The sequence below is a fragment of the Macaca fascicularis genome, chromosome 13, assembly GCF_037993035.2.
Source record: "Macaca fascicularis isolate 582-1 chromosome 13, T2T-MFA8v1.1".
Classification (NCBI taxonomy): domain Eukaryota; kingdom Metazoa; phylum Chordata; class Mammalia; order Primates; family Cercopithecidae; genus Macaca; species Macaca fascicularis.
In genome coordinates this window covers 89,181,005-89,207,925 of record NC_088387.1, presented here as the reverse complement: position 1 = coordinate 89,207,925, position 26,921 = coordinate 89,181,005, and the positions used below count along the sequence as shown (strand labels likewise).

Below are 26,921 nucleotides of genomic sequence, written 5' to 3'. Positions count from 1 at the left end.
CCCAGCACATCGGGAGGCCGAGGTGGGTGGATCACGAGGTCAGGAGTTCAAGACCAGCCTGGCCAATGTGGCGAAACCCTGTCTCTACTAAAAATACAAAAATTAGCTGGGCGCGGTGGCACCAAGATCACACCACTGCACTCCAGCCTGGGTGACAGAGTGAGACTCTGTCTAAAATAAATAAATAAATAAATAAAGACCCAGAGGGAAAAGTTCTTTTTATATTTTCAGGGTTGTGTGTGTGAGAGAGATCGAGGGAGGCACGGACAACAATGTTGTGTGTGTTGGAGGGATGGAATGCAGTGTCTGACACCAGGTACTGAATGCACCAGGCCATAGTGCTGCTCACACCTGACGTACGTAAGAGTTGCCCTCACAATGCAGATTCCTGGGCTCTACTCCAGAGAGCCAGTATCAGTAGGGCTTGGAAAGGACCCAGGAATTTGCATCGTTAGCAAGTTCTCCCAAATTCTTCTTATGGGAAAGTCTAGGGCCCTGCTCTGAGACAAACACTACTCAAAGGCTGTGATCTGGCTGATTCTCAGAATTACGTGGAGAAACTGAAAAGTATAGGGCTCCAGGCCTTGCACCAGCTCTTCTAATTCAGTAGGACTGGCGAGGCCCAGGAATCAGAATGTGGCAGTGTAAACATACCCAAAAGCAATACCTTAAGCCTACCCTTAGAATGACCCTGTATGACAGATGCACCTGAATGTGTGTACCGAGCTACGGAATCCAGGATTCATTCCTTGTCTGAGAGGGACAGCTGAGCCCCAGGCCCATCCCGTGGGGCATGAGCCGTGCATGGGATTGAGACCTTTGGTTTTGGGTTAAATGGAGGTTGCCAGGTGGAGGTGGAGGTTGTTGGGGGAAGGGTGCTAAGCGAAAATGCTATGTAAACTGCATGCTGTTTGCAAGTAGTCGCCGGTTTCCTGCCCGGCGCATTGCCTTGCAGTTATCTTGTCCAGCCCCTCCCACTGGACTGTGTGTAAGGCGGTTCTCCTGTGCAGCCCACCACCACTGGACTCTCTCCTGTCTGTAAGCACCCAATAAGACCTCTTGCCTCGTTTGCTGCCTCCAGATCTCTTCTTGCCATTTCTGTTGAGGTTAATAGGGGTTCAGCATAATGGACGTTTAGTAAGTACTCTGGGTTTTTCAAACTCTGTTCTCAGAAACCCTTAGGATTCCACCAAAGTATATTGGAGGCTACCAAGGGGGAGAGGTAAGAGGAGAACGAAACTTGTTGACAGGAGGGGGGTTCAAACACCCACCCTGCTTCATCTGCGTCATATATTCAGCTTCAAATTGCATTTGAAAAGAGGATTTTTTTTCCCCAAATTTTGAAAACAAGTCATAGCTGTTCATTGATAAGGGCCTCTTTAAAGTTGGCAGTGTTCTCCTTTTGAGCCACAGTTCAGGACAGCCTCTCGCCCTTGTGACCACCTGTCCTTCCTGACACACTGACCTTTAGTCCCTGAGCTGCCTCATACCTGGCCCATGATGCTAACTACCGACAATGACCCTGACTGCATTCGCACTGTGGGATTGCCTGGCTCTGCCTTTTGCCCCAAGTACCAAATTCCTTTACTACTGAAAGGATGTTGGTCATACCAGAAATGTGCTTTGTACAAATCATAGTACCTCAAGACAGTGAGTCTCAAATATGACTGTGGCTTTCAAATATTTTTCTGCGCCAGAATCATCTGGAGAGCTTGCTAAAGCACACATTGCTCAGCCTCAACCCCAGAGTTTCTGATTCCATGGGTCTGAGGTGGGACATGAGAACTTGCATTTCTAGAAAGATTCCAGGTGGGACTGATGCTGCTGGTCCAGTGACCACACCTAGAACAACTGCCTTAAGATGAAATAATGTTGGATACAGCTTGGGTGCAATTCTCCTGTTAGGTGTTTTCTCACTGAGTCGTTCTTCCTTTGGTGTTAAAATATATGAGGAGAAGAAGTGGCTTTCCCGAAGAATCAACAATAATTGAAACGAAGAAATCAGTGTCAATTAGGATTATGGCTCAGTCCTGCTCTGCACTAATTAGGTTTTGCTGGACTCACCTGCCCAGCTAACAGCCATTTATCACATTGTGTCTGCAGGACAGTGCATTGCATAGTATGGTCCCCGTGCTGCTCATCATATAGGCCCTGCCAGAATGGGTGGCAATGACAAGCATCTGACAGTAGCTTCTTATTGCCAGGGCTTGATCAGAATGTAACAAGTCATTGCTGAACATTGGTTACCATAAAGGCAAATATTTTATCTTCCCTGAAACAAATAGCAAGAGGAGAAAGTATCCTGTTGTAAAAACTCCCATCTTTGTAGAGATTCCCATCCTTTCAGTCTTATACTCTTGCAGAAAGCTGGCATGGTGGCAAGGCAGAGGTGTCCTGTCAGTGGCCAAGCAGACAGCAAACACATGCTAATGGTCACTGCTGTCTAGGTCAGAGGCCTTCAAAGCTTTGATCAGATACAACCCCAGTCACGGTTGGGAAATCCTCCTGGACACATCCCCTCAGTTGTTGCATGTTTTGATCAGGCAAATGACTATAATTATTGTTATATTAAAAAAGATAAAAAATAGCCTTTGAGTTTTTTAACCTTGGTAATGGTTCAGCTCTGTGGTGGAAAATATTTAACTTCAATTTTCAGCACAACACCCGAGTGACTCTATTAACTGCCATTGAACAAACGCAAGGGGTGAGTGAATAAGGTGGTTACATTTGTGCATGTGGTGGGGTGAGCATCTGTGAGACGGTGGAAAGAAAATGTGTGTATTATGTCGGGTGGGTAAGGACAGGTAAAACCGCCTTCTCCTTTTCTGTGTGTGAGGCTGGCTGGCTGCTTTAGGATACATACTTCCAGGTGTGAGTGTGAGCACAGACGCTGCTAGGCACTGTCTGGGAGTACCCTGGAAGGTCAGGCCCAGCATCTCTTCTCCATAGTGCTCTTGTGGGTGGATTTTCCAGCACTCTTTATCCTGCCTGCTGAAGAAAGTAGCAGATAATCAAAAACATAAAAAGAGGTCCTGGGCATGATGTCCTGAAAAAACATTTCTATCACTGGGCTGACCACTTTGGTTTTTTTTGTTTTGTTTTCTTTTTTTTTTTTAAATGGAGTCTCGCTGTGTCACCCAGGCTGGAGTGCAGTCGTGTGATCTTGGCTGACTGCAATCTCTGCCTCCATGGTTCAAACAATTCTCCTGCCTCAGTCTCCCAAGTAGCTGGGACTACAGGTGCATGCCACCATGCCTGGCTAATTTGTGTATTTTTAGTACATGCGGGGTTTCACTATGTTGGCCAGACTGGTCTTGAACTCCTGACCTCAGGTGATCTGCCTGCCTGAGCCTTCCAAAATGCTGGGATTACAGGCGTGAGCCACCATGCCTGGCCTGGCCTGACCACTTTGGAAACATCGCATTCAATTTTGTCCTTCCCTTACAATATGTAGAATAATAAAAGCTAGCAATGTTGGCAGGTTTCTTGAGTTCCAGACTTTTTACTAGTTGCCTGACATTGAGGTGGGTTCTGTTAAAATGGGGTTGTATCATAGGAACATTGAATGTGCTTGAATGACAACATATGCTTGGCAGAGGCAAAGAGGTTGTGTTTAAAGAAAACGACCTGCTCAAATGTAGAAGGACATTTTGAGAGCCAGTTATGTTGGTCCTACTGAGTAGATTTACAAGAGTAATTTTGACTATAAGTGATTTTCATCTTAGGAACTAACTTCACTCCCTACTTTGCTCCCCCTCCAAATGAGGCTTCTTTCAACCATCCCCAATTTATAGATGCTGCAGTTGAGGCTTAAGACGGTTAAGTAACTTGCTCAAGGTGATGCAGCCAGTTAGTGATGGAAGTCAGATTTAAACCTATAAACCTATGCATTCTGACTCCGAAGCTTACGCTTGTCGCCAGTGCTGGGGCATGCTGTAGTGTACGCAGAGCTGTGCAGCCAGGTGATGGCAGAACTTGAAGCACTGTCCACACGAGGGGTAACTGCAGGAATGGGTATATTGAGTCAGAAGAAAAGAAGTCACAGGGACAGGGTAATAGAGCTTCCTTCAAATATTGTGGAAAGGGGAGGCAATGAATATAGCTCTGGGCATCTATTTTAACTTGGTAAAAGGCATGGAAGTTGTCAGAATCAGAATGTCACTTGTGTCAAAACTCTGACAAATAGAGCTGGGAGAGGCCATGAAAAGAGGGTTCTTACACATATATGCCTGATAACAAGAACTGTCAAAAAACCTCTGCAAAAACCACAACCTTGCACAAAGGCCACGGCAGTCTTACACACACAAAAATACTTCTGCAAGGACATCTGCCCAGCAACTGCCTGTCCAACGTTGGGTTGACGCCACCCTTGTGACTCATCCTTGTACCCATGGATAATTGTCTCAAAACAACTTACATAGCCATCCTTATTTTTCCTTGAAAAGTCCTTGTTTTCCTTTATCTCCCTGAATACACTCACATGGATTCCCATTGCAATGCCCATTCCTTAATAAATTTTTTTTTTTTTTTTTTTGGAGAGTCTGCCTCTCTGATTGTTACTTAGGTTTGATAAAAGTAAATTCTTTTAAAGATGGAGCTGTTCCAACTTAACTGGGCTGTTTGCAGGTAGAGATCCTTATTGGAGCTACTTGACTTGTACAGACAGATTGTAGGTGAGTTTTAATCCTAGGGTAAGGTCCTGCCCATCCTGACAGTGACTTAAGCTTTGGCCACACTTTGGCCAGTTTGTTTATATTTGTCCTCATAGAGTTCTGTGGGCTTTATGATCAACTGTTTGATGGAATCCCCTTATATGGGCATGGCGATTAAAAAAAATAGCTTTATTGAAATATAATCTACATACCACATAATTCCCTTAATGTGTGTAAGTCAATTTTTTGTATATTATTTTTAAAATTGTGGTAAAATTGGCCGGGTGCGGTGGCTTATGCCTATAATCTCAGCATTTTGGGAGGCTGAGGTGGGCAGATCTCTTGAGATAGGAGATGGTGAAATCCCGTCTCTACTAAAAATACAAAAAATTAGCCAGGCTTAATGGTGCGTGACTGTAATCCCAGCTACTCAGGAGGATCACTTGAACCTGGGAGGTGGAGATTGCAGTGAGCCAAGATTGTGCCACTGCATTTCAGCCTGGGTAACAGAGAGCCTCGATCTCAAAAAAAAAAAAAAAAAAATATATATATATATATATGTGTGTGTGTGTGTGTGTGTGTGTATAAATAAAATTTTTAAAATAGTATTTATTGTGGCTAGAATTATCAAAGATGAGTATTTTTCTGTACCTGGTAATTTGGCCAGGAAATCATTGGAAAGCTGGCTTTGTATTTGATGTATTTAGCGCTTGAAAATGCATAGATCTGGAGGCCTATGCTGGGTCTTCTCCCTGCATCGCAGGATTCATGAGGTTATTAACCACATCTGTGCTGATTTTTATTTTGACGACTTGTTCACACAGCCACAGCTGTGGGTGTTAATGCAGCAGGCTCAGCATGGTGGAATGAGCAGAAGCCCTGGAATGAAGTGAGGCGACTCTTTGAGAAGATTCAGCTATCTGTTGCTGCAAGATGACAAAATACCTAAAACCAACACAACCATTTATTTGCTCATGGTTTTGCAATTTAAATTGGACAGGGCTCAGTAGGGACAGCTTGTCGCTGCTCCGTGTATCGGCGTGGACGGCTTGACTGAGAGCAGAGGATTTACCTCCAAGGTAGCACACTCATATCGCTGGCAAGGTGGCACTGGCTGCTAGTTGGGAGCTTAGCTGGGGTTGTTGGCTGGCGACCTCAAGTTTTCTTCCAGGTGCGCCTCTCCACATGGTTGCTTGGTGCTTCTCCATTACGTGATGGCGAGGTCCCAAGAAGGAAGAAGAGTTGCTGCCTGACCTTCCTGATGCCTGGGCTCTCAAGTCTTAGAATGGTACTTCTGCATGTCACTGTCAGAACAGTGACAAGTCCAGCTCAGGTTCAAGAGAGTGGGAACACAAGCTCTACCTTTTTTTTTTTTTTTTTGAGACAGTCTCTGGCGTGATCTCGGCTCACTGCAACCTCCGCTTCCCAGGCTCAAGCAATTCTCATCCCTCAGCCTCCCAAGTAGCTGGGATTACAGGTGCACGCCAGTGTGCCTGGCTAATTTTTGTATTTTTAGTAGAGATAGGGTTTCACCATGTTGGCCAGGCTGGTCTCGAACTCCTGACCTCAGGTGATCTGCCCGCCTTGACCTCCCAGAGTGCTGGGATTACAGGCATAAGCCACTGCGCCCGGCTGGCTCTACCTTTTGATGGGAGGAGTGGCATAAAGTGGTAGGAAGGGATAGAATCATTTGGGGTCATCTTTAGAGACTAGCTACCACAAAGAACCACAATGGTCTTTTTTCCTCCTCCTTCCTCATTCTCACTCCACAGAAGCCTGTGCCTAATCATTGTGTGAGCTAGTGATGACAAATACTGGGAAGAAATCTAAGAAAAAATTTAACAACGAGTACTAGGAATACACGGTGTTTAGGAGATTGGGGCTTGGTCTCAGACTCCCAACCTCAGGTGACCTGCCCACCACAGCCTCCCAGAGTGCTGGGATTATAGGCGTGAGCCACTGCACCTGGCCTGCTCTTAACAGTTATGTAAATTTATATTCGTTTAGTGATTACACATTATTTGCTTACTTCTGACATAATCCGAGTCTCACTCAGATCAGAGATTATAGGAGGGGGAATATATTTACTAGACTAATTTCTCCATTCAGAATATCAGAAATAAGAAAGGCTTTTTGTTTTGAGTCAGAGTCTTGCTCTGTCACCCAGGCAGGATTGCAGTGGCACAATCTTGGCTCACCGCACGCTCCGCCTCCCAGTTCAAGTGATTCTCCTGCTTCAGCCTCCCAAGTAGCTGGGAGTACCGGCACCTAGCCACCACACCTGGCTAATTTTTGTATTTTTATTAGAGACGGGATTTCACCATGTTGTCCATGCTGGCCTCAAACTCCTGACTTCAAGTGATCTTGACCTCCCAAAGTGCTGGGATTACAAGTGTGAGCCACCATGCCTGGCCCGAGAAAACCTATTGAAAAATTTTAAATTTTGTATGTTACTGCTTGGAAAACAGAGGTTTGCTTGTTCCTTTCAGCTATTCCCTGGTGAGCCCTTAAAAGTCCACAATTCTATTTCATCTTAATTTCTGAAAATACTTATACCACATTTTCACAGTAAGAGAGCTAGTAGCCAGATGCATCATGTGTTTTGTTTGCAAATGCATCACCTGCTGTCCAGCTTCCTTCCGTGGAAAGGAATGGCCTTATATTTTACAGTGAGGCTTCAACTGTTGCTCCCTTTTGGCATGTCAAAGTCTAATTACTGTGGTCTCTGTAGCAGGGGCTGTATCCACAGCCTGTGAATGTTTGTGTTCTATGATGCTACTCGGGCATCAGTGACATTTGAAAGGGGTGGTTTTTTGAGATGGAGTCTTGCTCTGTCACCCAGGCTGGAGGGCAGTGGCATGATCTTGTCTTACTGAAACCTCTGCCTTCTGGGTTCAAGCAATTCTCTTGCCTCAGCCTCCCAAGTAGGTCTTGAACTCCTGACCTCAAGTGATCCGCCCACCTCGGCTTCTCAAAGTTCTGGGATTACAGGTGTGAGCCATCATGCCCGGCCTTGAAAGAGTTTTTATTTTAGCATCAAAAATCTGTGGCATGGCTTGGATTGCATTTCTTCTAGGGTGTTCCATCCTTAGTCACGTAATGCTACTAATTCACCTGAAGCAATGCTGTCAAAATAAATCAAATGGTAATTTTAAGAGACTCTGTCTCATTCATGTAGCTTTTACTCAGTTAAGAACACTTTGGAAATACGAGTCTTTTCATGAGAACACTCATGTAGCATTTTGTTTTAGCTTAATGCTGCTGGCTGTCATTTTGTCATTTTGCCGCTATCACTGTTTTATGCTGAATGGTTAAGTGTGAGAAAGAAAGAACAAAATGGTAGCGTATTGTGCTTGACTCAGTGAGAAAGGCTGTTTTAGGTTAATGTAAAATTCCTGTAGTAGAAAGAAAATTCTATCCCATATACAAATGTGACCTGCCTTTCAAGAGCTTCTTTGAAGGCTATTTTGGAGTGTGTGGGGCATGAATTTGGTGCATAGGATAGTATTAATTGACATCTGTCTCATGCGACTCTGAACCAGGAACTGTCCCTAAGTGCTTTGCATATATTAATTAGTCTACATGTAAGTGCTCTTTGTATTATTTCCATTTACAGATGAAAAAATTGAGATGTAAAAAGATAATAGAAACAAGGCCACACAGCTAGTTAGTGTTGAGCTGGGGCTTGGTTTTGACTGTCTGGCTTCAGTGGACTCTGGCTTTTAGCCACTATATGGCACTCTCTAATCAAAGTAAGTTATGTTTTCTTAGTCTTTTTTTTCCCCTTTATTTGAAACCAAGTTTCAGCTCTTGATTTGCAAGTTGGCAGTCATTTCTGTCTTATAAAGCTTATTTTTTATTGCCCCAGTTTTCGAAAAAGCTTTTCTCGTTTAACATTTTTGGCTGATGAAAATAAAAGTCAACTTTTCAAACAGATTATACGTGTTGATAATAGCGCTAGTCATATGAACCAATCATAATATGTTAAGAATAAGTTTCAAAGTAAAAATAATGTAAGTTCCAACATAGTACATTTATCATAAAGCCTAGTGAATAGTACTCTGTCTCACATATTGTTTAGATTGTAGAAATTACAGCCCTTAACAATTTAGGTATGTTTAAACTAGCCCTTAAGTGAATTAACATTTCTTTTTAAAAAAATTATTGATTTTTGCCAAACAATAAAAGTAGTAACAGACTGTTTTAGAAAATCTGGAAAGTATAATATGGTATAAACAAAAAATTAACACTGTGTGTAATTTCACCGCTTATAGGTAGATGAGTCATGTTAGCATTTAAGTCTATTTGCCTTCCAGCCCTCATTCATGCATTTACTCCTTCCACAATTACTTATTGATTATCTTCTAGGCGCGAGGGCAAAAGCAGCAACCAAAATAGTCTTTCTCCCTGTGGAGCTTATACTTTATTGGAAGAAGCGGACAATGACCAGATAAATATGCAATGTAGTGTCAGGTAGGGAAAAGTGCTTTGAAGAAAAACAAGGCAGAGTAGGAGAATACAGGCACAGAGGCTGCTGTTTTGGGAAGGGCAGCCCCAGAGAAGGCTGAGTGATTTGAGGCAGGGAGCCTGTGACTGTCTAGGGAAGGACATGACTGGGGAAGACACAGCCAGTGCAAGGCCCTGTGATGGAAGCAGGCTTGGTGTGTCTGGGGACCAGCAAGCAAGCTGGGGTGACGGGATTGTGGCGCTCAAGGGAGTGCTAGGAAATGACATGGGAGAGATGGCAGAGGTTTGCAGGCTGTAAAAATAAGGGCTTTGCATTTCATTGAGTGAGGTGGAAGCCTTTGGAGGGTTTGAGGCAGAGGAGTGATGTCATCTGGGTTTGGTTCTAACAGATTCCTTCTGGTTGCTCTGGTGAGAATAGACTGCAGGGGACAAGGTGACTGGGAGACGGGTTTGCGGGGAGGTGGTAAGAAAAATGGTCAGTTATAGGATGTCTTTAAAGTAGAGCTAACAGGCTTTGGAGCTGGATTGGATGTGTGTTATGAGAAAAAGAGAAGAGTCACATTTAGTGATTACTTGGTGTTGTGGGCTGAAATACTGCCCTTCCCTGATTCACATGAAGTCCTAACCCCCAGTACCTCAGAATGTGAGCTTCTTTGGACATAGGGTCATTGCAGATGTAATTATTTAAGATGAGGCCATACTAGAGAGTGTGTATGTGTGACGTAATCCAGTGGAGTGTTGTCTTTATGAAAAGGGGATATTTCAGCATAAGCATATATAGAGGGAAGATGTGAAGATATAGGAATAAGGACATCTGTTAAGCCAAAGAGTGCTTGAGGCTGCCAGAATCTAGGAGAGAGGGATGAATAGATTATCTTTTAGTCCTCAGAAGGAACCAGTGTTACTGACATCCTGATTTCAGACTTCCAGCCTCCGGAACTGAGAGGTAGTAAATTTCTGTTGGTTAAGTCACTCATTTTGTGATACTTCATTGTGGCAGTCCTAGCAAACTAATACACTTGGTGAGCAACCTTGTGAATGGCAGTCCCTTTTAAGGCAGTGAATGCCAGGAAGGAGCAGGTCTTAGAGTTTGGGATGGATGGAGGGGACACAAGACATGCTAATTTTGAGAAGCCTGTTAGATACCCACACGGAGGCATCGATGAGGCTGTTGGATGTGGACATCTGGAGTTCCGATAAGAGGACAAGGGCCAGACATCTAAAATTGGGCACTGAATGAGATCACCAGGAGAACTGTCCAAGGATCAAGGAGGCCCTGGGAAATTTGGACATTTGGAGGTTGGGGAGAGAAGGAGGAGACAGGAGACAGAGCAGAGGATGGCAGTGAAGTGGGAGAAGGCTGGCAGGGCGTGGTGGCTCAGCAGCCATGGGAGGAAATGGGGAGGAGGAGGAGGGACAAGACCTCTGTGGCCAGCACTGCTATTGGTCAGGAAGGGAGAGGACTAAGAACTCCCACTGGATTTAGCAGCCTGGAGGCCACTGATGACTTGGACAAGAACAGATTCAGTGGAAAAGCAGAAAAGTGGATGCACAAGGCTGATTGAAGGGAGTTCAAGAGGAAGTGGCATTACATCATAAGCATTATCCCATGTCATTCAAAATCTTTTCAGGCTGGCTAGGAAGAGCGTATGGGTGTGTGGAGCGGGGGGTTGAAGAGAAATTAGTTAATGAACACATACAGTTAGATAGAAGAAATAAATTCTGAGTTTGATAGCAGAGTAGGGTGGCTAAAGTTAACAACAATGTATTGTATATTTCAAAATAGCTAGGAGAGAGGACTTGAAATGTTCCCAGTGCATAGAAATGATAAATACTCGGGGTGATGGATGCCCTAAATATGCTGACTTGATCATCACACATTCTCTGTAGGTAACAAGATATCACATGGACCCCATAAATATATACAAATATTATGTATCAATTTAAAAAACTTTGAATATCACATTCTAGGATTGTAATCCCTTTTTTTTTTGAGATGGAGTCTTGCTCTGTCACCAGGCTGGAGTGCAGTGGCTTGATCTTGTTTCACTGCAACCGCCACCTCCTGGGTTCAAGCAATTCTTCTGCCTTTGCCTTCCGAGTAGCTGGGACTGCAAGCGTGCGCCACCACACCCAGCTGATTTTTGTATTTTTAGTAGAGACGGGGTTTCACCATGTTGGCCAGGATGGTCTTGATCTCTTGACCTCATGATCTGCCTGCCTCGACCTCCTGAAGTGCGGGGATTATAGGGGTGAGCCACCATGCCCAGCCTGATTCATTCTTCACTTGTTTTATGAGTGGGATGGTTCTTACTTTTACTACTATATTGTTTGTGATACTGCAGTGGACATATTTGCATATAAAATTCCCTAGATTAGGAATGACAAGACACAACAGGATGAGTATTTTTAGGGCTTAATCCTAAAATATGGCCAGTCATTTACAGAAAGTCTGTACCAGTGTACACTCCCATTGGCATGTAGGAGCGGGCTTGGTCTCACTGCACAGCTCCCCTCCATCTATTATTGAATTCACTAGAACATCCAGAAATGCATTAAGTTACAGAGGTGATGGTAGGGGTTATGGGCTGAATTTTGTTTCCCCAAAATTCTTATATAGAAGTCCTAATCCCCAGTATCTCAGACTGTGACTGTATTGGAATTAGAATCTTTAAAGAGGCAATTAAGTTAAAGTGAGGTCATTAGTGTGGGCCTTAATCCAGTATGACTGACTGATGATCTTAGAAGAAGAGGCAGTCTGGGCGTGGTGGCTCACGCCTGTAATCCCAACACTTTGGGAGGCCAAGACGGGCAGATCACGAGGTCAGGAGATCGAGATCATCCTGGCTAACATGGTGAAACCCCGTCTCTACTAAAAATACAAAATATCCGGGCGTGGTGGTAGGTGCCTGTAGTCCCAGCTACTCGGGAGGCTGAGGGAGGAGAATGGCATGAACCCGGGAGGCGGAGTTTGCAGTAAACTGAGATCGCGCCACTGCACTCCAGCCTGGGTGATAGAGTGAAACTCCATCTCAAAAAAAAAAAAGAAAAAAAAAGACGAGGCAATTTGGACACAGAGACAGACACAGAGGGAAGACCAAGTGAAGTCACAGGGAGAAGACGGCCATCTACAAGCCAAAGCGTGAGGCCAACTCTGCTGATGCGTTGACTTTTGACTTTTAGCTTCCAGAATTGTGAAAGAATAAATCTCTGTTATTTAAGTCCCCGACTCTGTGGTACTTTGTTATGGCAGCCTAGCAAGCTAGTACAGTGGGCATTAGTGTTTTGTTCCTGATTTACAGGATGATGTCTCTGGTGGTTATACTAAATCATACTGGACCTGCATACTAGACACATATATTTAAGGACATATTATAATTTATCCTCCCAAACCTGATCTCTTATGAAACGTAAATCCTGAATCAGTGGGATCTCTTTCCGTTTTGCTGCTCTGTGGCAGATTTTAACACTAACATTTGGCCTGGTCCGTGTGTTATTTATTTCTCTCTGATTTCAGGTCTCCTGGTTAAATTCATGGTCTCAGGGAGGTCTTTCCTAACTCCCCGACCCCCACTGTGATCACCCCCCATCAGACACTCCTCTTCTCTTTCAGAAAGGCTGGTAATAGTTATAATTACTTTCCCTGTGGGGTCTCCCTGGCTGGGTTGTGAACACTATGGGACGGATATGATGTAAAAACATCATCACTGTTTCCAGTTCTAGCCACAGGGCGTATGACAGTGCCTGGTGCAAAATTGAGCATAGAATTGTCACTCAGTATTTTGTTGAATGAGTAAGGCATGGGTCAAACTTTGCAACGTGCCCGAGGGCACTGGGGTGGGGTAGGGGGGCTTCACACTCAAATCTCTGTGACCCAGAGCCTAGCCCCGTCTCGTACCTGCCTACTTATCAGTAGATGAACTTGGGCAAGGATGTATGGAGTCACACTTTTTGATTTTCCGTCTTTGGCTTGGTAGTAGCTCCTCAAGGAAATAAAGCACTTCTAAGAATTCTTGGTATTCTTTATGGTCCCTTGAATATAATAACTCACAAATACTTTCCGGTTGTCCAATTAAGGCCCCCACTTTCCTCATTTTACACCTTTATTATTATGACACGTAGCTGTATGGTGATTCTTTTTCTATACTCGTGTCTTTCCTATTGGACTCTGATCTCCTTGAGAGCAAGAAATTTGTCTCCATCTTTTATCTGCAGTTCTTGGCACAATGCAGGCATTTAAGAGGGGGCTCAATTGGATGGAAAAAGATAAGATGGATGGGATTAAAAAAATTTAAAGATTATTTAGAAATGTATTGTCTTCCTTCGAATGAACTTTAAAGATATCAGTTATAACAATATATGTGCATAATAGTTTACAGTCCCTAACATCCAAGATTTGTCAAAAATGTGTACTGGGATACATATATACTAGCATGAATGCACAAAGTAAAATTATACTATTAGAGAAGTTGCTTAAGGAATGAATGACAGTGAATTATGAAATAACATGTGTTTTAATTCACATTATCAACGCTTTAAAAGCTGGTAGTATCACTTTATAGTTCTAATTTTGAATAGCTGTTAATACTATATTCTACTCAACCTTTATGGTTCTGTTACATTTTCTTCTTGGAACAAATAGCACTGCTGTGGACACCTGTATACATGTATGCCCAGTTATTTCCTTTTTTGATTATTAAAATAAATTTCTAAAAATGAGGCTACTGAAATATTTGAAACATTGTTCAACTGCTTTCTAAAAGGCTTGTACCATATTCCTTACCTCCTTTGCAGCACTTAGTACTAATATTTATATTTTCTAAAAAATTAGCCATGATGTATCTTCTCGTTTTAGTATTCATTTCTTTTGAGGACTTTGTTAATTTGGACATTACCCCACAAGTTTATTTGCTAATTGCATTTCCCTTTGTCTTAATTATGTATTTCTCTTCTTTTTTTCATTTTTTGATTTTGGTCTTCCTTTGTTAAAGGCAACTTTTATTAATTTTTTTATATAATAGCATTTTCAGAAAATATTTTTTTCTGGGTTATTCCCTTTTGCTATTTTAATTACTGTTAAACGCTTATATACTCTAAACTGTAGATAGATATTTTAACATTTTCTTTTATTTTCATTGAATGCCTGTAATTAAAAAAAATCATAAGTGGCAGTAATAAGATCAGAAACAATCCAGGAAAACTGCTGGTTGTTTTGTATTACATGACTTGTGATTTAATTATGTTATATTCTGTGAGTGCTTTTACAACTATTGACGGTACTGGGAAGAGTGTGTTTGGCCCCAGCTGACCACCTATTTTAAATTACATCACCTGATTAACAACCACTCCTGCTGAGCTTAGGTTTAGAAAACTTCAAGCTTCCAGAACACGGCTCTTGGGGAACTGGGAATTCTGGGGCTGTGTGCTTGGCATAAAGGCATTAAACTCCCGAATGAAACATGAGATTCTGTACCCAGCCTTTGTGACTTGTAGTCCATTTAATTTTTGCTGTGCTCAACTATCTGGTTGGTGAAATTGTTACTTGTAAGATTAGAAAGGCAAATCGGGTAGGAAAATAGTGTGGAAAGAATGCTTGTATGACTTGACAGTCTGACTCAGAGGGAAGAGAGAGAACAATGAAAGCAAACACCCATCGCTCGCAGGTTTCAAATAGATTTTCATAAGAATGAAAGACCTGTAAAGATTTATTAAATATATTGGTGATTGATGGGCATGGTTCACATATTTAGGAAATTGCATTATGTGGAATTCTTCATTATTCCAGAAGACTGGATAGAAAAGGCATTGGGATGTTATGCTAATTTTTTTTTTTCTCTTTAGGGATTTTGGAGGAGGCTGACCCAGAGACATTTACAATGAAACGACAGCATTTATTTGGGTTTGGTACAAGGAGCAAGCAGACAGAGTAGACTAAAATGTGTGACCTCATGCGATATTTCTTGTGATCTGATATCACTTAGTGTTATTGAATAACTTCAAAGGGCAGCTGGGAATTACTGTGAAGACACACACAGCAAAGCAATTTCTCACCTGCTGTCTCTGATCACAGAAGACACAGTTAGACTCACATTTCTCCCCAGGACACATGCGGTAGACATGCTGCAACTTGTTTGGAGAGAAAGGCAAGGGGCAGAGAGTCACACTGTTTGCACTGTGTGGGCTGAGACAAGTTTTAAATATAACTAAGGGTTACTTTTTTAGAATTAAAAGCAGTAGAAGCTGAGCTTCGGGGCATGGGTTACTTCCTAAAAATACAATCACTGAACTTTTAAAGAACTCTAGGATCAGCTTGTCAAACTGGAGTAGATACAAATGTGAAAGACATCTGAGACTCTTTAGTACTTGGCGCACAGATTGAGAATTAACTCAATTTTGACTGTTTCAGATGATGAAAATATTTTCAGAAGACCAACCTGGTAGCCAGGATGGAGTAGGATTTTGCTGCTTAACCTGCTCACCTAGATCTTGATGTCAGTGGGCTTTCTGCAAGCCCAGTATCTGAGTTCGTCGCTGTCTTGGGGGCAGTTTTGGCCACTTTTTTTTTTTTTTTTTTTTAAGAGATGGGGTCTTGCTGTGTTTCACCAGCTGGACTCAATCTCCTAAGTGCCTTCAATAACCTCCTAAGTGTTATGTCCCTTGTAATGTTCTCTTCTCTTTGACCTTGACCAATTTGCTTCACTGTCGCTCCTCTTCAGAGTTCTTCTACAACACATTGGATCTGGCTTCTGAACCTGTTTCTAACTGTAACTATAACATAAGGTTAAATGTCGCTGCAGACTTTGTGTATTTGCAGAGTTTGCTTGAATTTAATTTTGATGGAAAAACATCTGCTTTAAAGGATTGGAGACTGCTTGATTGAGTAAATCGCAAATCAAGTCTGGAAGTGTAGGTGTTATCATGTAATGAATTAAGAGACCATCGGCCGTCTTTCCTTTATAGACGTCCTTAAATCCCAGCATCATTTGGAAAGTAGTGGCTCTGTGTTTATATCAGTCAGTCAACCAAGTTTAGGCTCCTATCCCAGGCTACAGAAAGTTCTGTGTAAGCCACTTAACTGACCTCACAGCCTATAACCTATTTGGCAAATAGGAGAGAACTGTAAGAAGTTGACTAGTATGTGGAATGCAAATGATGACAGTGGACAAGAGCCAGATGGTACAAAGGTCGTGGTAGGGGTGGGTGGGTGGGTCTATCAGTCACTTCTCACACTGCTGTAAAGAAATGCCTGAGACGGGGCAATTTATAAAGAAAAGAGGTTTAACTGGCTCATGGTTCTGCAGGCTGTACAGGAAGCATAGCAGCTTGTGCTTCTGGGGAGGCCTCAGGAAACTTCCAATCATGGCAGGAGGCAAAGGGGGAGCAAGGCACATCACATGACCGGAGGCAGACAAAGAGAGAGGGTGGGGAGGTGCCACACACTTTTGAACAACCAGATCTCAGAATCACCCACTCACTCACTATTGCGAGAACAGCATGGATGGGATGGCGCTAACCCATTAATGAGAACTCTGCCCCATAGTCCAGTCACCTCCCACCAGGCCCCACCTCCAACTCGGGGGATTATAATTCAGCAGGAGCTTTGGTAGGACTCATACCAAACCCTATCAGTGGACATTTGGGAGAGACTTCATAGAGAAGGATGGGAGAAGGGTCGGCTTGAACCACTGGAGGTTTTCACTGTGCTCATTGGATTGAGGGGCATGTGTTCCTGCATAGGGCTCCCTCTGTGCGGACACAAAGAGATGGGAATCCCAGAGGATGGGTGAGCTTCTGCAGGGGTAGACCAGTGAGAAGCGAGGGTGGAAAATGATTCAAAGAGTAGCATTTTAGAAGACTAGTCTGTCTGCAAGCCTGGATTAGGATTTTGTTCCTAACCTACTACTTTTCAGACTTGGCTGTACGTTTCAGTCACCTGGGGGGTTAAAAAAGTACTGAAGCCTATAGCCCTCCCCATACTCCCAGAGGTTCTGATTTAATCTGTTTGGAATTAGGCCTGGGTTTTGGGTGTTTTAAAAGCTCCCCAGGTGATTCTAATGTGCAGCTTGAGCCTGAGAACCACCACCCAACCCACTGATAAGATCTTGATGTAACCTCCACTGAGCCTCCACTCATCGAGCTGAACCACAGCACAGTGCTGGCCAGGAAAAAGCAGGATCAACTGATGGGGGGAAAAAAAAAATTAAAAAGTACTTCTGGCTGACTGGGGGCAGTGGCTCATGCCTGCAATCCTAGCACTTTGGGAGGCTGAAGCGGGCGGATCACCTGAGGTCAGGAGTTCGAGACCTGCCTGACCAACATGGTGAAACCCTGTCTCTATTAAAAATACAAAAAATTAGCTAGGCGTGCACGCCTGTAATCCCAGCTACTTGGGAGGCTGAGGCAGGAGAATCGCTTGAGCCTGAGAGGTGGAAGTTGCAGTGAGCCGAGATTGTGCTATTGCACTCCAGCCTGGGTGACAGAGTAAGACTGTGTCTCAAATAAATAAATAAATAAATAAATAAATAAATAAATAAATAAATAAAATAAAAATAAAAGGTACTCCTGTGACAATATTTATAATATTCCACATAGTCCAACACCTTAGTTATAATAACAGTTTTCACGTAAATGCTATGAATTTTTGCATTGGCCATGAAGTAGATGGGGGCAAATGTGTAGACTTTTGGAAATGTATGGACATGGAAAATGTGTCCAAAATTTGCAATAAAAATGGCAGGATAAAACAAACACTTTTATCATAGCCAAAAATTCAATAGCCTAAAAGCAATTATAGCATGAAAACACTAAACTTGCAAGTATAAAAATATAAGTCCTCAGAAACTTGCTGCTGGAAGGCCTCAGTTTCCAAATGCTGTATGTCAGTGATTCTCAAACCTGAGTGTGCATTGACGTCGCCTGGAGGGCAGTCACTGGTTGCTGAGTTCCAGTTTCAGGTTTAGCAGACTTGGAGAGCCCAAGGATATGTAGTTTCAAAGTTTTCCCAGGTGATACTGCTGGCCTGGATACCATACTGTGAGAACCACTGGTGCTTGCTGCCATGTAAGAACCACTACTGCATGGGTTCAAATATTGTAGGAAAAAGGTCTTGATAAACATGATAGAAGGACATGAGTTTTGCTTTTTATGTCAGATGAGGGGCTTCTTTTGGGAGTTAGGGAATCTGTCCTCCTCCAGTACAAGCCAGCTACTCCTCATCTCCATGCTCTAGGGGGTACCTGTCTGAGTCTAGGTAGGGTAGGTAGAAGAGAAAATTGTCTTTTCGTTCTCCTAATTGTCCTTTTAAAATTTACTACAAAGGGTGGTATTATATATAGCCATAATATTATATAACATGTTCTTTATTTTTCTTCCAGTAGAAAATATTTGTAAGTTCAAAGCATTTTTTAAATCTTTTATGACTGTCTCCCCACCCCTCTTACCTGACAACATGAAAAATTTGAAGAGTTAAAAAAATTCCTAACCATCCATGTCTTCCTTAAAACAGGTTCTTGCGGCTCATTCTTGGTGGTATGTTGGAGGATGTCAGTCCTTGGCCTCCACCTAGGTGCCAGCTTTTGCATCAAACAGCATTCCTGGTAGAAAAGACATTTGCAGTGCACCTTGGGAGGGAGGAGAAGCGGAAATCATTCTCAGATGTTAGAAAGAAACATGTTTCTAATTGAAAGCATGACGAGAGGGCACACATGAAAGTGCCTGGGTGGTGAGCTCAGGCCGAGGCACAGCTTTGAAAGCCCTGCTCAGTCCTTGCTGTGGCCACTTCTGTTCTTGTGGGTGGATCCCATTCCCATTCCTGTGACATTCCAGAAATAACCATGGCTGAGCAGGGACCCAGGACAGCATCTCAGATATGGCAACAAAGTTTGCTCAGTTGGTCAGGAAAACTCTGATACGTTAGAATCCCGAATTCTAGAAACACAGAGCTTTTGAATTAGAATTCTAGAAGCACAGTGTGGGAACAGCCTTTATTCTCATATTGTGGGGACCATTTTAGAACAAATCGCTGCTGCCCTCCTCATAACCCCCAAACACACACAAGTGCAGAGGCCAAGGTTAAGTGACTTACTCCAAGGTCACCTAGGGAACTGGCTCCATTTTTTTTTTTTGAAAGAATCCTTCCCAACTTTTTAAAAATTTCTCAGCTTGGTATTCTGACACCCAAGGGCCATTTTAGAAAAATCATTACGTGCTGTAATGAATAGGCATCATATCGTAGAAAGATGGGAAAAGTATCTTCTCTCTTTTATAGAAAATCAATAGGTTTCAAGGCTTTTAGGTCTTGGTCTTTTGGATCTTCATAACTGAGTCTCCTGTTGTTCGTTTTGCTTGTCTATTTTGTAATTGTTTTGTGGACTGAAGCTTGTATTGAACTTTATGGGAGACTTGATAGTGTGTTCTGCCTCAGGACCAACAATTTATGTAAAAGGTGAGGTGACAGCAACAGGGCAGCATAATAAATGTATTTGAACAAATAAAGAAGGGACTGAAGGAATCATGGCCATAGGCCTATGACATTACATAGTAAAACTTAAGTCAGTAGCATCTACACTTCTTTTTCTTTTTTTTTTTTTTTTTTTTTGAGATAGAGTTTCCCTCTGTCATCCAGGCTGCAGTGCGTGACACCATCTCGGATCACTGCAACCTCTGCCCCTCGGGTTCAAGCGATTCTCCTACCTCAGCCTTCCAAGAACTGGGATTACAAGCACCCACCACCATACTTGGCTAATTTTTGTATTTTTAGTACAGATGAGGTTTCACCATTTTGACCAGGCTGGTCTCGAACTACTGACCTCAAGTGATCTGCCCAGCTCCACCTCCCAAAGTGCTAGGATTACAGGCGTGAGCCACTGTGGCCAGCCAGTAGCATCTAAACTTCTAAGGGACCTTGCCTATCATAAAACCTACTTACTCTACCAATGACCCACAGCCCTGATAACTGTTTTTTAAAATTTTTTGAGACTGGGTTACATTCTGTTGCTCAGGCTGGAGTGTAGTGCCGTGATCATGGTCGCTGCAGCCTCGACCTCCTGGGCTCGGGAGCCTCCTGAGTAGCTGGGATTACAGGTGCATGCCACCATGCCCAGCTAATTATTTGTATTTTATTTTATTTTTTGGTAGAGACAGAGTCTCACTGTGTTGCCCAGGCTAATCTCAAACTCCTGGGCTCAAGCGATCCTCCCACCATGACCTCCTAAAGTGATGGACTTACAGGCGTGAGCCACTGTGCCTGGCCTGATAACTTTAAAACTCTGCTTGGTCATGAGTGTGGTGATTCAGCGTACATACGTCCTCGCAAATAGGAGATGAAGAAGTTGTTTCTTTTTGGTTGCCTTTCATTGTTAAATTAGGGATGGTGCATAGCACACTGGATTTTTATACAAACTAGCAGGTGTATTTTGGGTGACTCTCAACCTCTCTGCCCTTGGTTTTCTCATTTTCTCATACGTCAAAGAGTTGATTGGACTAAATTTCTGACACAGTCTCTCAAAGATCTGATAGCCTATACGACATGAGGTCTGTAGGAGAGCACTTTTTGGGGTTGGGGATTGGACTGGACTTTTGTTTTTTGCCAAGTCTTGGCAAAAAATTTAAGCTTAAAAATTGTAAAATTAAATTTTAAGTTAAATGTATATTTAAATTTAAGTCACAGAGCATAACTTTAAAATAATGGCAGAGCATTTTCTTATGATTTTTCCCGGATTTTCTGATGCATTTCTGGGAAGCAGATACAGTAAAGTGGTTAAGAATGATAGCTTTGGAGCTGGCTCACTTGGTTTCCATTTCCAGCTCTTCTACTTAGTAATAATTATGTGACGTTTAACAAATCACTTAATCTCTGTTTCTGTTTTTTCATCTGTAAAGTAGGCACAATAAAATATCTACAAAAAACGTTGCTGGGGAATTAAATTTGTTTATATATGTTTAGAACCGTGCCTGTCACATAGGAAGCCATTAATATTAGCTCTCCTCCCCCTCCTCCACCCAACCCCCCCCCCTTCCTGCTTATGAGTGCACGTGTAGTTTTTTATTGGAGAACAAACAACCTGATGCTACTGTTAACCCTTTGGAAAAATTAGGAAGTCTACAGTGTTCTTCAAAGCTGTGCCTTCTGTTGTCTTTCTGCAGCTAGCTGTGTTCCACCATGTCAGAATGGAGGGATGTGTCTCCGGCCTCAACTCTGTGTGTGTAAACCAGGGACCAAAGGCAAAGCCTGTGAAACAATAGCTGCCCAGGATACCTCGTCACCAGTCTTTGGAGGGCAGAGTCCTGGGGCTGCCTCTTCCTGGGGCCCGCCTGAGCAAGCAGCAAAGCATACTTCGTCTAAGAAGGCAGACACTCTACCAAGAGTCAGCCCTGTGGCCCAGATGACTTTGACCCTCAAGCCGAAGCCTTCAGTGGGACTCCCCCAGCAGATACATTCTCAGTGAGTGTTTTGAAATTTTGTTTAGCTAAGGATCATCTTAATTACTGTCTTGGATGCATTGCTTTAAATCACTGTCCCTTTCCTGCACAATTTGCAGAAATCACTTGGATAGTAATGTCTTTCTTTCCTTTCTTAAGGCTTTACACATTAGGCTTACACATGGAGTCTCTTAAAAATATTTGATATGTGTGTTTAGCCTCTGCAGGAAAATTTACCGTAAGTACAACCCAAGGCAACCGTGAGGATTATAGGGATCAAGATTGGAAGGGAATGATAAAGATAGTTATTTGTGATAAAGTTGTTAGTTTAAAAATTCTGTTTTTGAGGGGGGAGCCGTTTTATAGAGTTTTGAAATAATTAAAAAACAAACAGTGTTATTTTTAAAGTTATCTGGAAAAGGTAAGAACTCAGCTTGCACAGAGAAACTACTCAAATGAAAGGGAGTCCTTGCAAAGAATTTCTCAACCTCAGTAGCAGGTTAAGTGTACCTTCTGTTAACACCATGTTTATCTCCCAGTTGCCGTGTGGGTCCATTATTGGTGAATGAGCTTGTTTTCTATTTATGGGAACAAGGTTTTTTTTTTTTTTTCCTTAGTGTTAGGAAGTAAGTGCTATTCTGAACAAAATGAGAACTCAGAGAAGAAAGATTACTCCGTTCTCTGAGTTGCATTGCAAGCAGCCACTCAGCTGCACCGGCTCCTTAAACAAATGGTCTCCTCTTAATGAGCTATTCTATATGGATAATAAGATGCAGAATGTACTGCAACTATCACTTGTCATTTGTCTAGGAATGTAAAATACAGGAAGTTCCCAACTTAAGAATGGGCTTGGCGTAGCAGTTCATTTTTAAGTCACTTGCTTGGAATTTAGAATGCTTCTTCCCTCTGTAGAGACAGCTTCCACATGGTGATTAGTATCCAGTCAGCCCACAGAAGTTATTCAGTCTGTTACTATAGATGAAATTATCCTTATTTCTACTTTCCCTTCGAATAGACCACCTACTGTTTCTGCTGAGTGTGGTCTTTTTCTTTTCTCCTCCGATTCCCTCCTCAATCCTCAATCCTCTTTTTTTTTCTGTTTTTCTTCATTTTTCTGTAATTTCTCCTTGTCTCATAATACTTCAGTTCTATTGTGGTAGCTAGATTTAGGGGCTAGTTTGAAATGCTACTTTGCTATTGGAAAACACATTCTGCTGCCCTCAACGAGAAGCAAAGGTAGGTATAGCTAATACTTACTAAGTGCTTACTATATGCCAGGTACTCTTCTAAATGCTTGTTGTGTATTGTTCACTTACAATTCACAAGGACCCTATGTGGAAGGTAACGTTAAACCCATTTTACAGATGAGAAGACTGAGGTACAGAGTGGTTAAGTAATTTGTTCAAGGTCCCACAGTTAGTAAATGAAAGTATTACAATTTAAACGGAGGCAGTCAGGTTTCAGCATCCATGCCCTAAAGGAAGGAGTTGGCAAAAATTTTCTGTAAAGGGGCAGATAATAAATATTTTTAGCTTTGTGGGACATACGGTTTCTGTTGCATCTACTCAGTTCTGCCATTGTAGCACAAAAGCAGCCATAGACAGTGTACGAATTAATAAGTGTGACTGTGTTCTAATAAAACTTTATTTTATGGACATTGAAATTTGAATTTCATATAAATTTCACAGTTCATGAAGTATTATTCTTTTTTTGATTTTTTTCTCAACCATTAAAACACATAAAAATTATCCTTATGGACCATATGAAAGCAGGCTGTGGGCTGGATTTGGCCCATGAACTGTAGTTTGCTAACTTTTTCTCTAAAGGATAGTAGTGCTTTTTTTGTGTGTGCCAGAACATGAATATAACTATGTGTTCTTGGAACGATATAAAGCTTTGATTATATCATAGCTAGACATCTTCCTTCCAGCATTGTTTTAGATCTTAAAAACAAAAAATAATTCTGTGTTGAACTATGCTGTGGCGATCAAGAGTCATATTACTGTGAATTGCAATTAGTTTTTTCTAGCATTATGGCTTACATAAACTGTAAAGTAATTTACAAGCAACATTATTCATCTTGAATATCACCATCCACTATTAGAATTTGACCCTCTATGATGTATATATATGGATTGCTAGTAAGAACCATATGTCGGTTGTCAGATAAAGGAACAGTCCATTTTTTTTCCTTCCTTTTGGTACCCGCAGTGTAATTTAGACAAGAATGTTGTGAGTCAAAGAGGAGGTTAAGGTTTCAGCTCTGACTCAGCTTTGGTAAAATAAAGTCATTAGGCAGTTTGCTTTGGAGATTTCATCTGCAGAACGAAGATGCGTTTTTACGATAGCATTGTTATAGGCATGTGTATATGGGTGTGCCTACTGGTGTGCTTTTAAGTAAAGAGAAGAGATGAGAAGAGATGGCCTTCGGTGCCATCAATCCTGATGTTAATAAACTGTATAGATTGCCCCATTATCTGGTCACTGCAGAGAAGATTAAGATGTGCAAGACCCAGTCCTGCTCTTACGGAGATTTTGAAATGACAAATGAGCTATACAAAGGAAGGGACACAATTAGCCCTTTGAGTAATTTAGGTTATGACATAATCACAGTGAGTCATGTTTAATCAAATGGCCAAGAAATCACATATGATAGGTCCATTTTGGCTACTTTTGAGAAATGTTAGAATCCTTAAGTTATCTTTAAGATTGCCTTTGTTAGAGTATTTCAGGTTTTGTGTTTAACCGGTAAAGGAGATTGATTAAGCCTCCTTAAAGTATTCAACTGTGTACATAAAATATGTCTAAAATGCCAAAATGTTTAGTGTTACATTCCTTGTGTGGCACGTGAAGTGCTATCATCTCGATCACTTATTCAACAAGTTTTTATGGAGCATATTTTATGTACGAGGGCACTGTTCTAGGAGCTAAGGATATATAACATTAGGCAACTAAATAAAATGCCTGCTTTCTTGGAACTTAACAGTTTAGAGAGGGAGAGGCAGTTGATAAATGACATAATTAAAATACACATTAGATACTCATAATTGCTGTGGAGAAAATAAAACTGCAGTGGTAGAGAGGGCATGCTGGGCTGGTGTGAGGTGGGGAAGAGTGAGGGGTGTGGCAGCTTTAAATAGGCTGCCAAGGAAGACCCTGCTGAGAGGCATTTCAGCAAAGACCTGTGGTAAGGGCATGAACCCTGCAGATACGTGGGGGTGAGGCAGAGGCTTTGAGGCAGGAATGTGCCTGAGGTGTTTGAGGAACAGCTAGTTTGGTAAAACTGTAGTGTTAAAAGCACATATTTTAGGCAGGTGGGTATAAGATGAATTGGTTTTACCTTTGGCTGAATTGGTTTGAGGCAACTTGATTTAGAACCAAATACAAATGAAGTTCCTTAGGAAACCAAAAGAAAGAGCGGTTGTTTCCAGATTTTGAAGTGTTAGTACAGTGGAGTCTAGGGATGGCTCCTTAAAGAAGGTGTCTGTGAGAAGATGGTTGAATTCAGATACATACAACTGGAGGAGAAGGATGTATCCAGGGCAGGCAATGATGTGAGGCTAGGTAGCCTGGTATATTAGTTTTCTTTGGCTATGTAACAAATCACCCCAAAACTTAGTAGCCTAAAATAACATGCATTTATTGACTGACAGTCTGTGTCAGGAATCCAGGAGTTGCAGCCAAGCAGTCAGCAGGGGTGGCAGTCATCTGAAGGCTCGATTGGGGCTGGGGAATCCACTGCCAAGATGGCTCACTTTCATGGTTGTTGGCAGGAGGCCTTAGCCCTGGCACTGGCTGTTGGCAGAAAGCTTCACTTCCTCTGTATGCGGACCTCTCTGTAGAGCAGCCTGAGTGTCCTCACAGTGTGGCCATAAGCTTCTCCCAGAGTGAGTGATCCTAGATTAGGGAGAGCGAGAAGAAGGCCACAGTGCCTTTATGGTCTTGGTCTTAAGGATGCCACATCTTCACGTTCACCTTATTCTACTCATTGGAAGTGAGTTGCTAAGTCTAGTCCTCACTCGGAGGGAGTAGAAGTATGCTGCACTGCTTAAATGGAGAAGTATCAAGGAATTCGTGGACATATTTAAAAATGACCATATTTAGGATATGATTTAATTAGAACTTGATAAAGATGAAGATTAATGGTAATATAAGGTAATATAAAGCTCTGAAGGTTGCTTGAAAACCAAGCTACTGACTAAGATGTCAACAAAACAATTCCCAAAAGACACAAAATAGATAAAAAAGTAATAGAGGGAGGACTTGTAGCTTAAAAAGCCTTAAGAAACACAATAACCAATCACAGCATTTGGATTATGTTTCTGTCCTGATTCAAACAAACTGCTAATAAAAGAAAAAGATAACAATGATGATTTATAGGACAAGCATGAACATGCTAACATTGATTGGAAATTTGATGATATAAAGGAACTGTTGATTTTGGGAGCTGTGATGATGGCATTATAGTTATGTTCATAAGGAGGAGAATCATGTTAAAGTATTTACAGATGAAATGATATGATGTATGAGATTTTATTCAGAATAATCCAGTGGGTTGATATATAGAGGTAATAAGATTGGTTTGAGGTGGTAATTATTGAAGCTTGATGATGGGTACATAGGGGTTTCTTACAAAATTCTTTTTATATTTGTGAAATTTTCTGTAATAAAGAGTAATAAAAAGATGAAGTTTCTTACGGTCCCGAGTGTGGTCCTGAGTCTTCAAAAACCTAATGCTATGATATCTCCAAGGATGGAAGAACTTCTGGGATATTCCTTGAAGTATGCCACCTCCTAATTGACAACAGTAACAATAAAATGTAAGCTCATTCCCTTTATTTGGAGTAAAGGGAAAAAAAAATCCCATTATAAAGCTATGCCAGTAGTTAAACACTTGGGGAGAGAGTTCAAGCTTGCTGCAGTACTGATCGTTATTACTGCGACCTTGTCTGAACTTATTAAAGGATCCAAGGAATTGATCAGTACTCAAACGGATGATTTCCTTATACGATCTCTCAGACTGTAGGAGGGGATGTTGCTCCATATTGAACCCCCACCTCAACCCCACCAACTCTCTCCCAGCTTTCTCCTGTGCTTTCCTGTACTTACCATTGTCATGACACAACACAGTCTTTCATCTCTTTGTCCACAGAGGTACACAGAAAGGCCCCAATCAATGTTTGCTTAACATATGTATATATTAAGCATTTTGCCTGGAGAAAATAAGTGTTAATAATGTCTAAATCCTTGTCTGTGGATTGTTTCACGAATGCTTTTATTGCAGGAGGTACCCTTCTCTCTTGGAATAATAGTATTTGCCTTTGAAAAGCCCTGAACATTTTGCAGAGTATTTGCATTCCTCATGGTATGTGGTCTGCCCAA

General features: G+C 42.0%; 1 protein-coding gene across 12 annotated transcripts in view; it reads left to right on the top strand.

Annotated features, from left to right (window-relative positions):
* LTBP1 (latent transforming growth factor beta binding protein 1) overlaps positions 1-26,921 on the top strand; it is a 445,837-nt gene that overhangs the window by 54,929 nt on the left and 363,987 nt on the right. For all 12 annotated transcript variants that reach the window (XM_074011979.1, XM_015433801.4, XM_065527196.2 and 9 more), the window contains exon 3: positions 21,264-21,561. In XM_074011979.1, the coding sequence (XP_073868080.1) occupies positions 21,264-21,561 (298 nt within the window). The remainder of the gene's footprint in view (positions 1-21,263; positions 21,562-26,921) is intronic.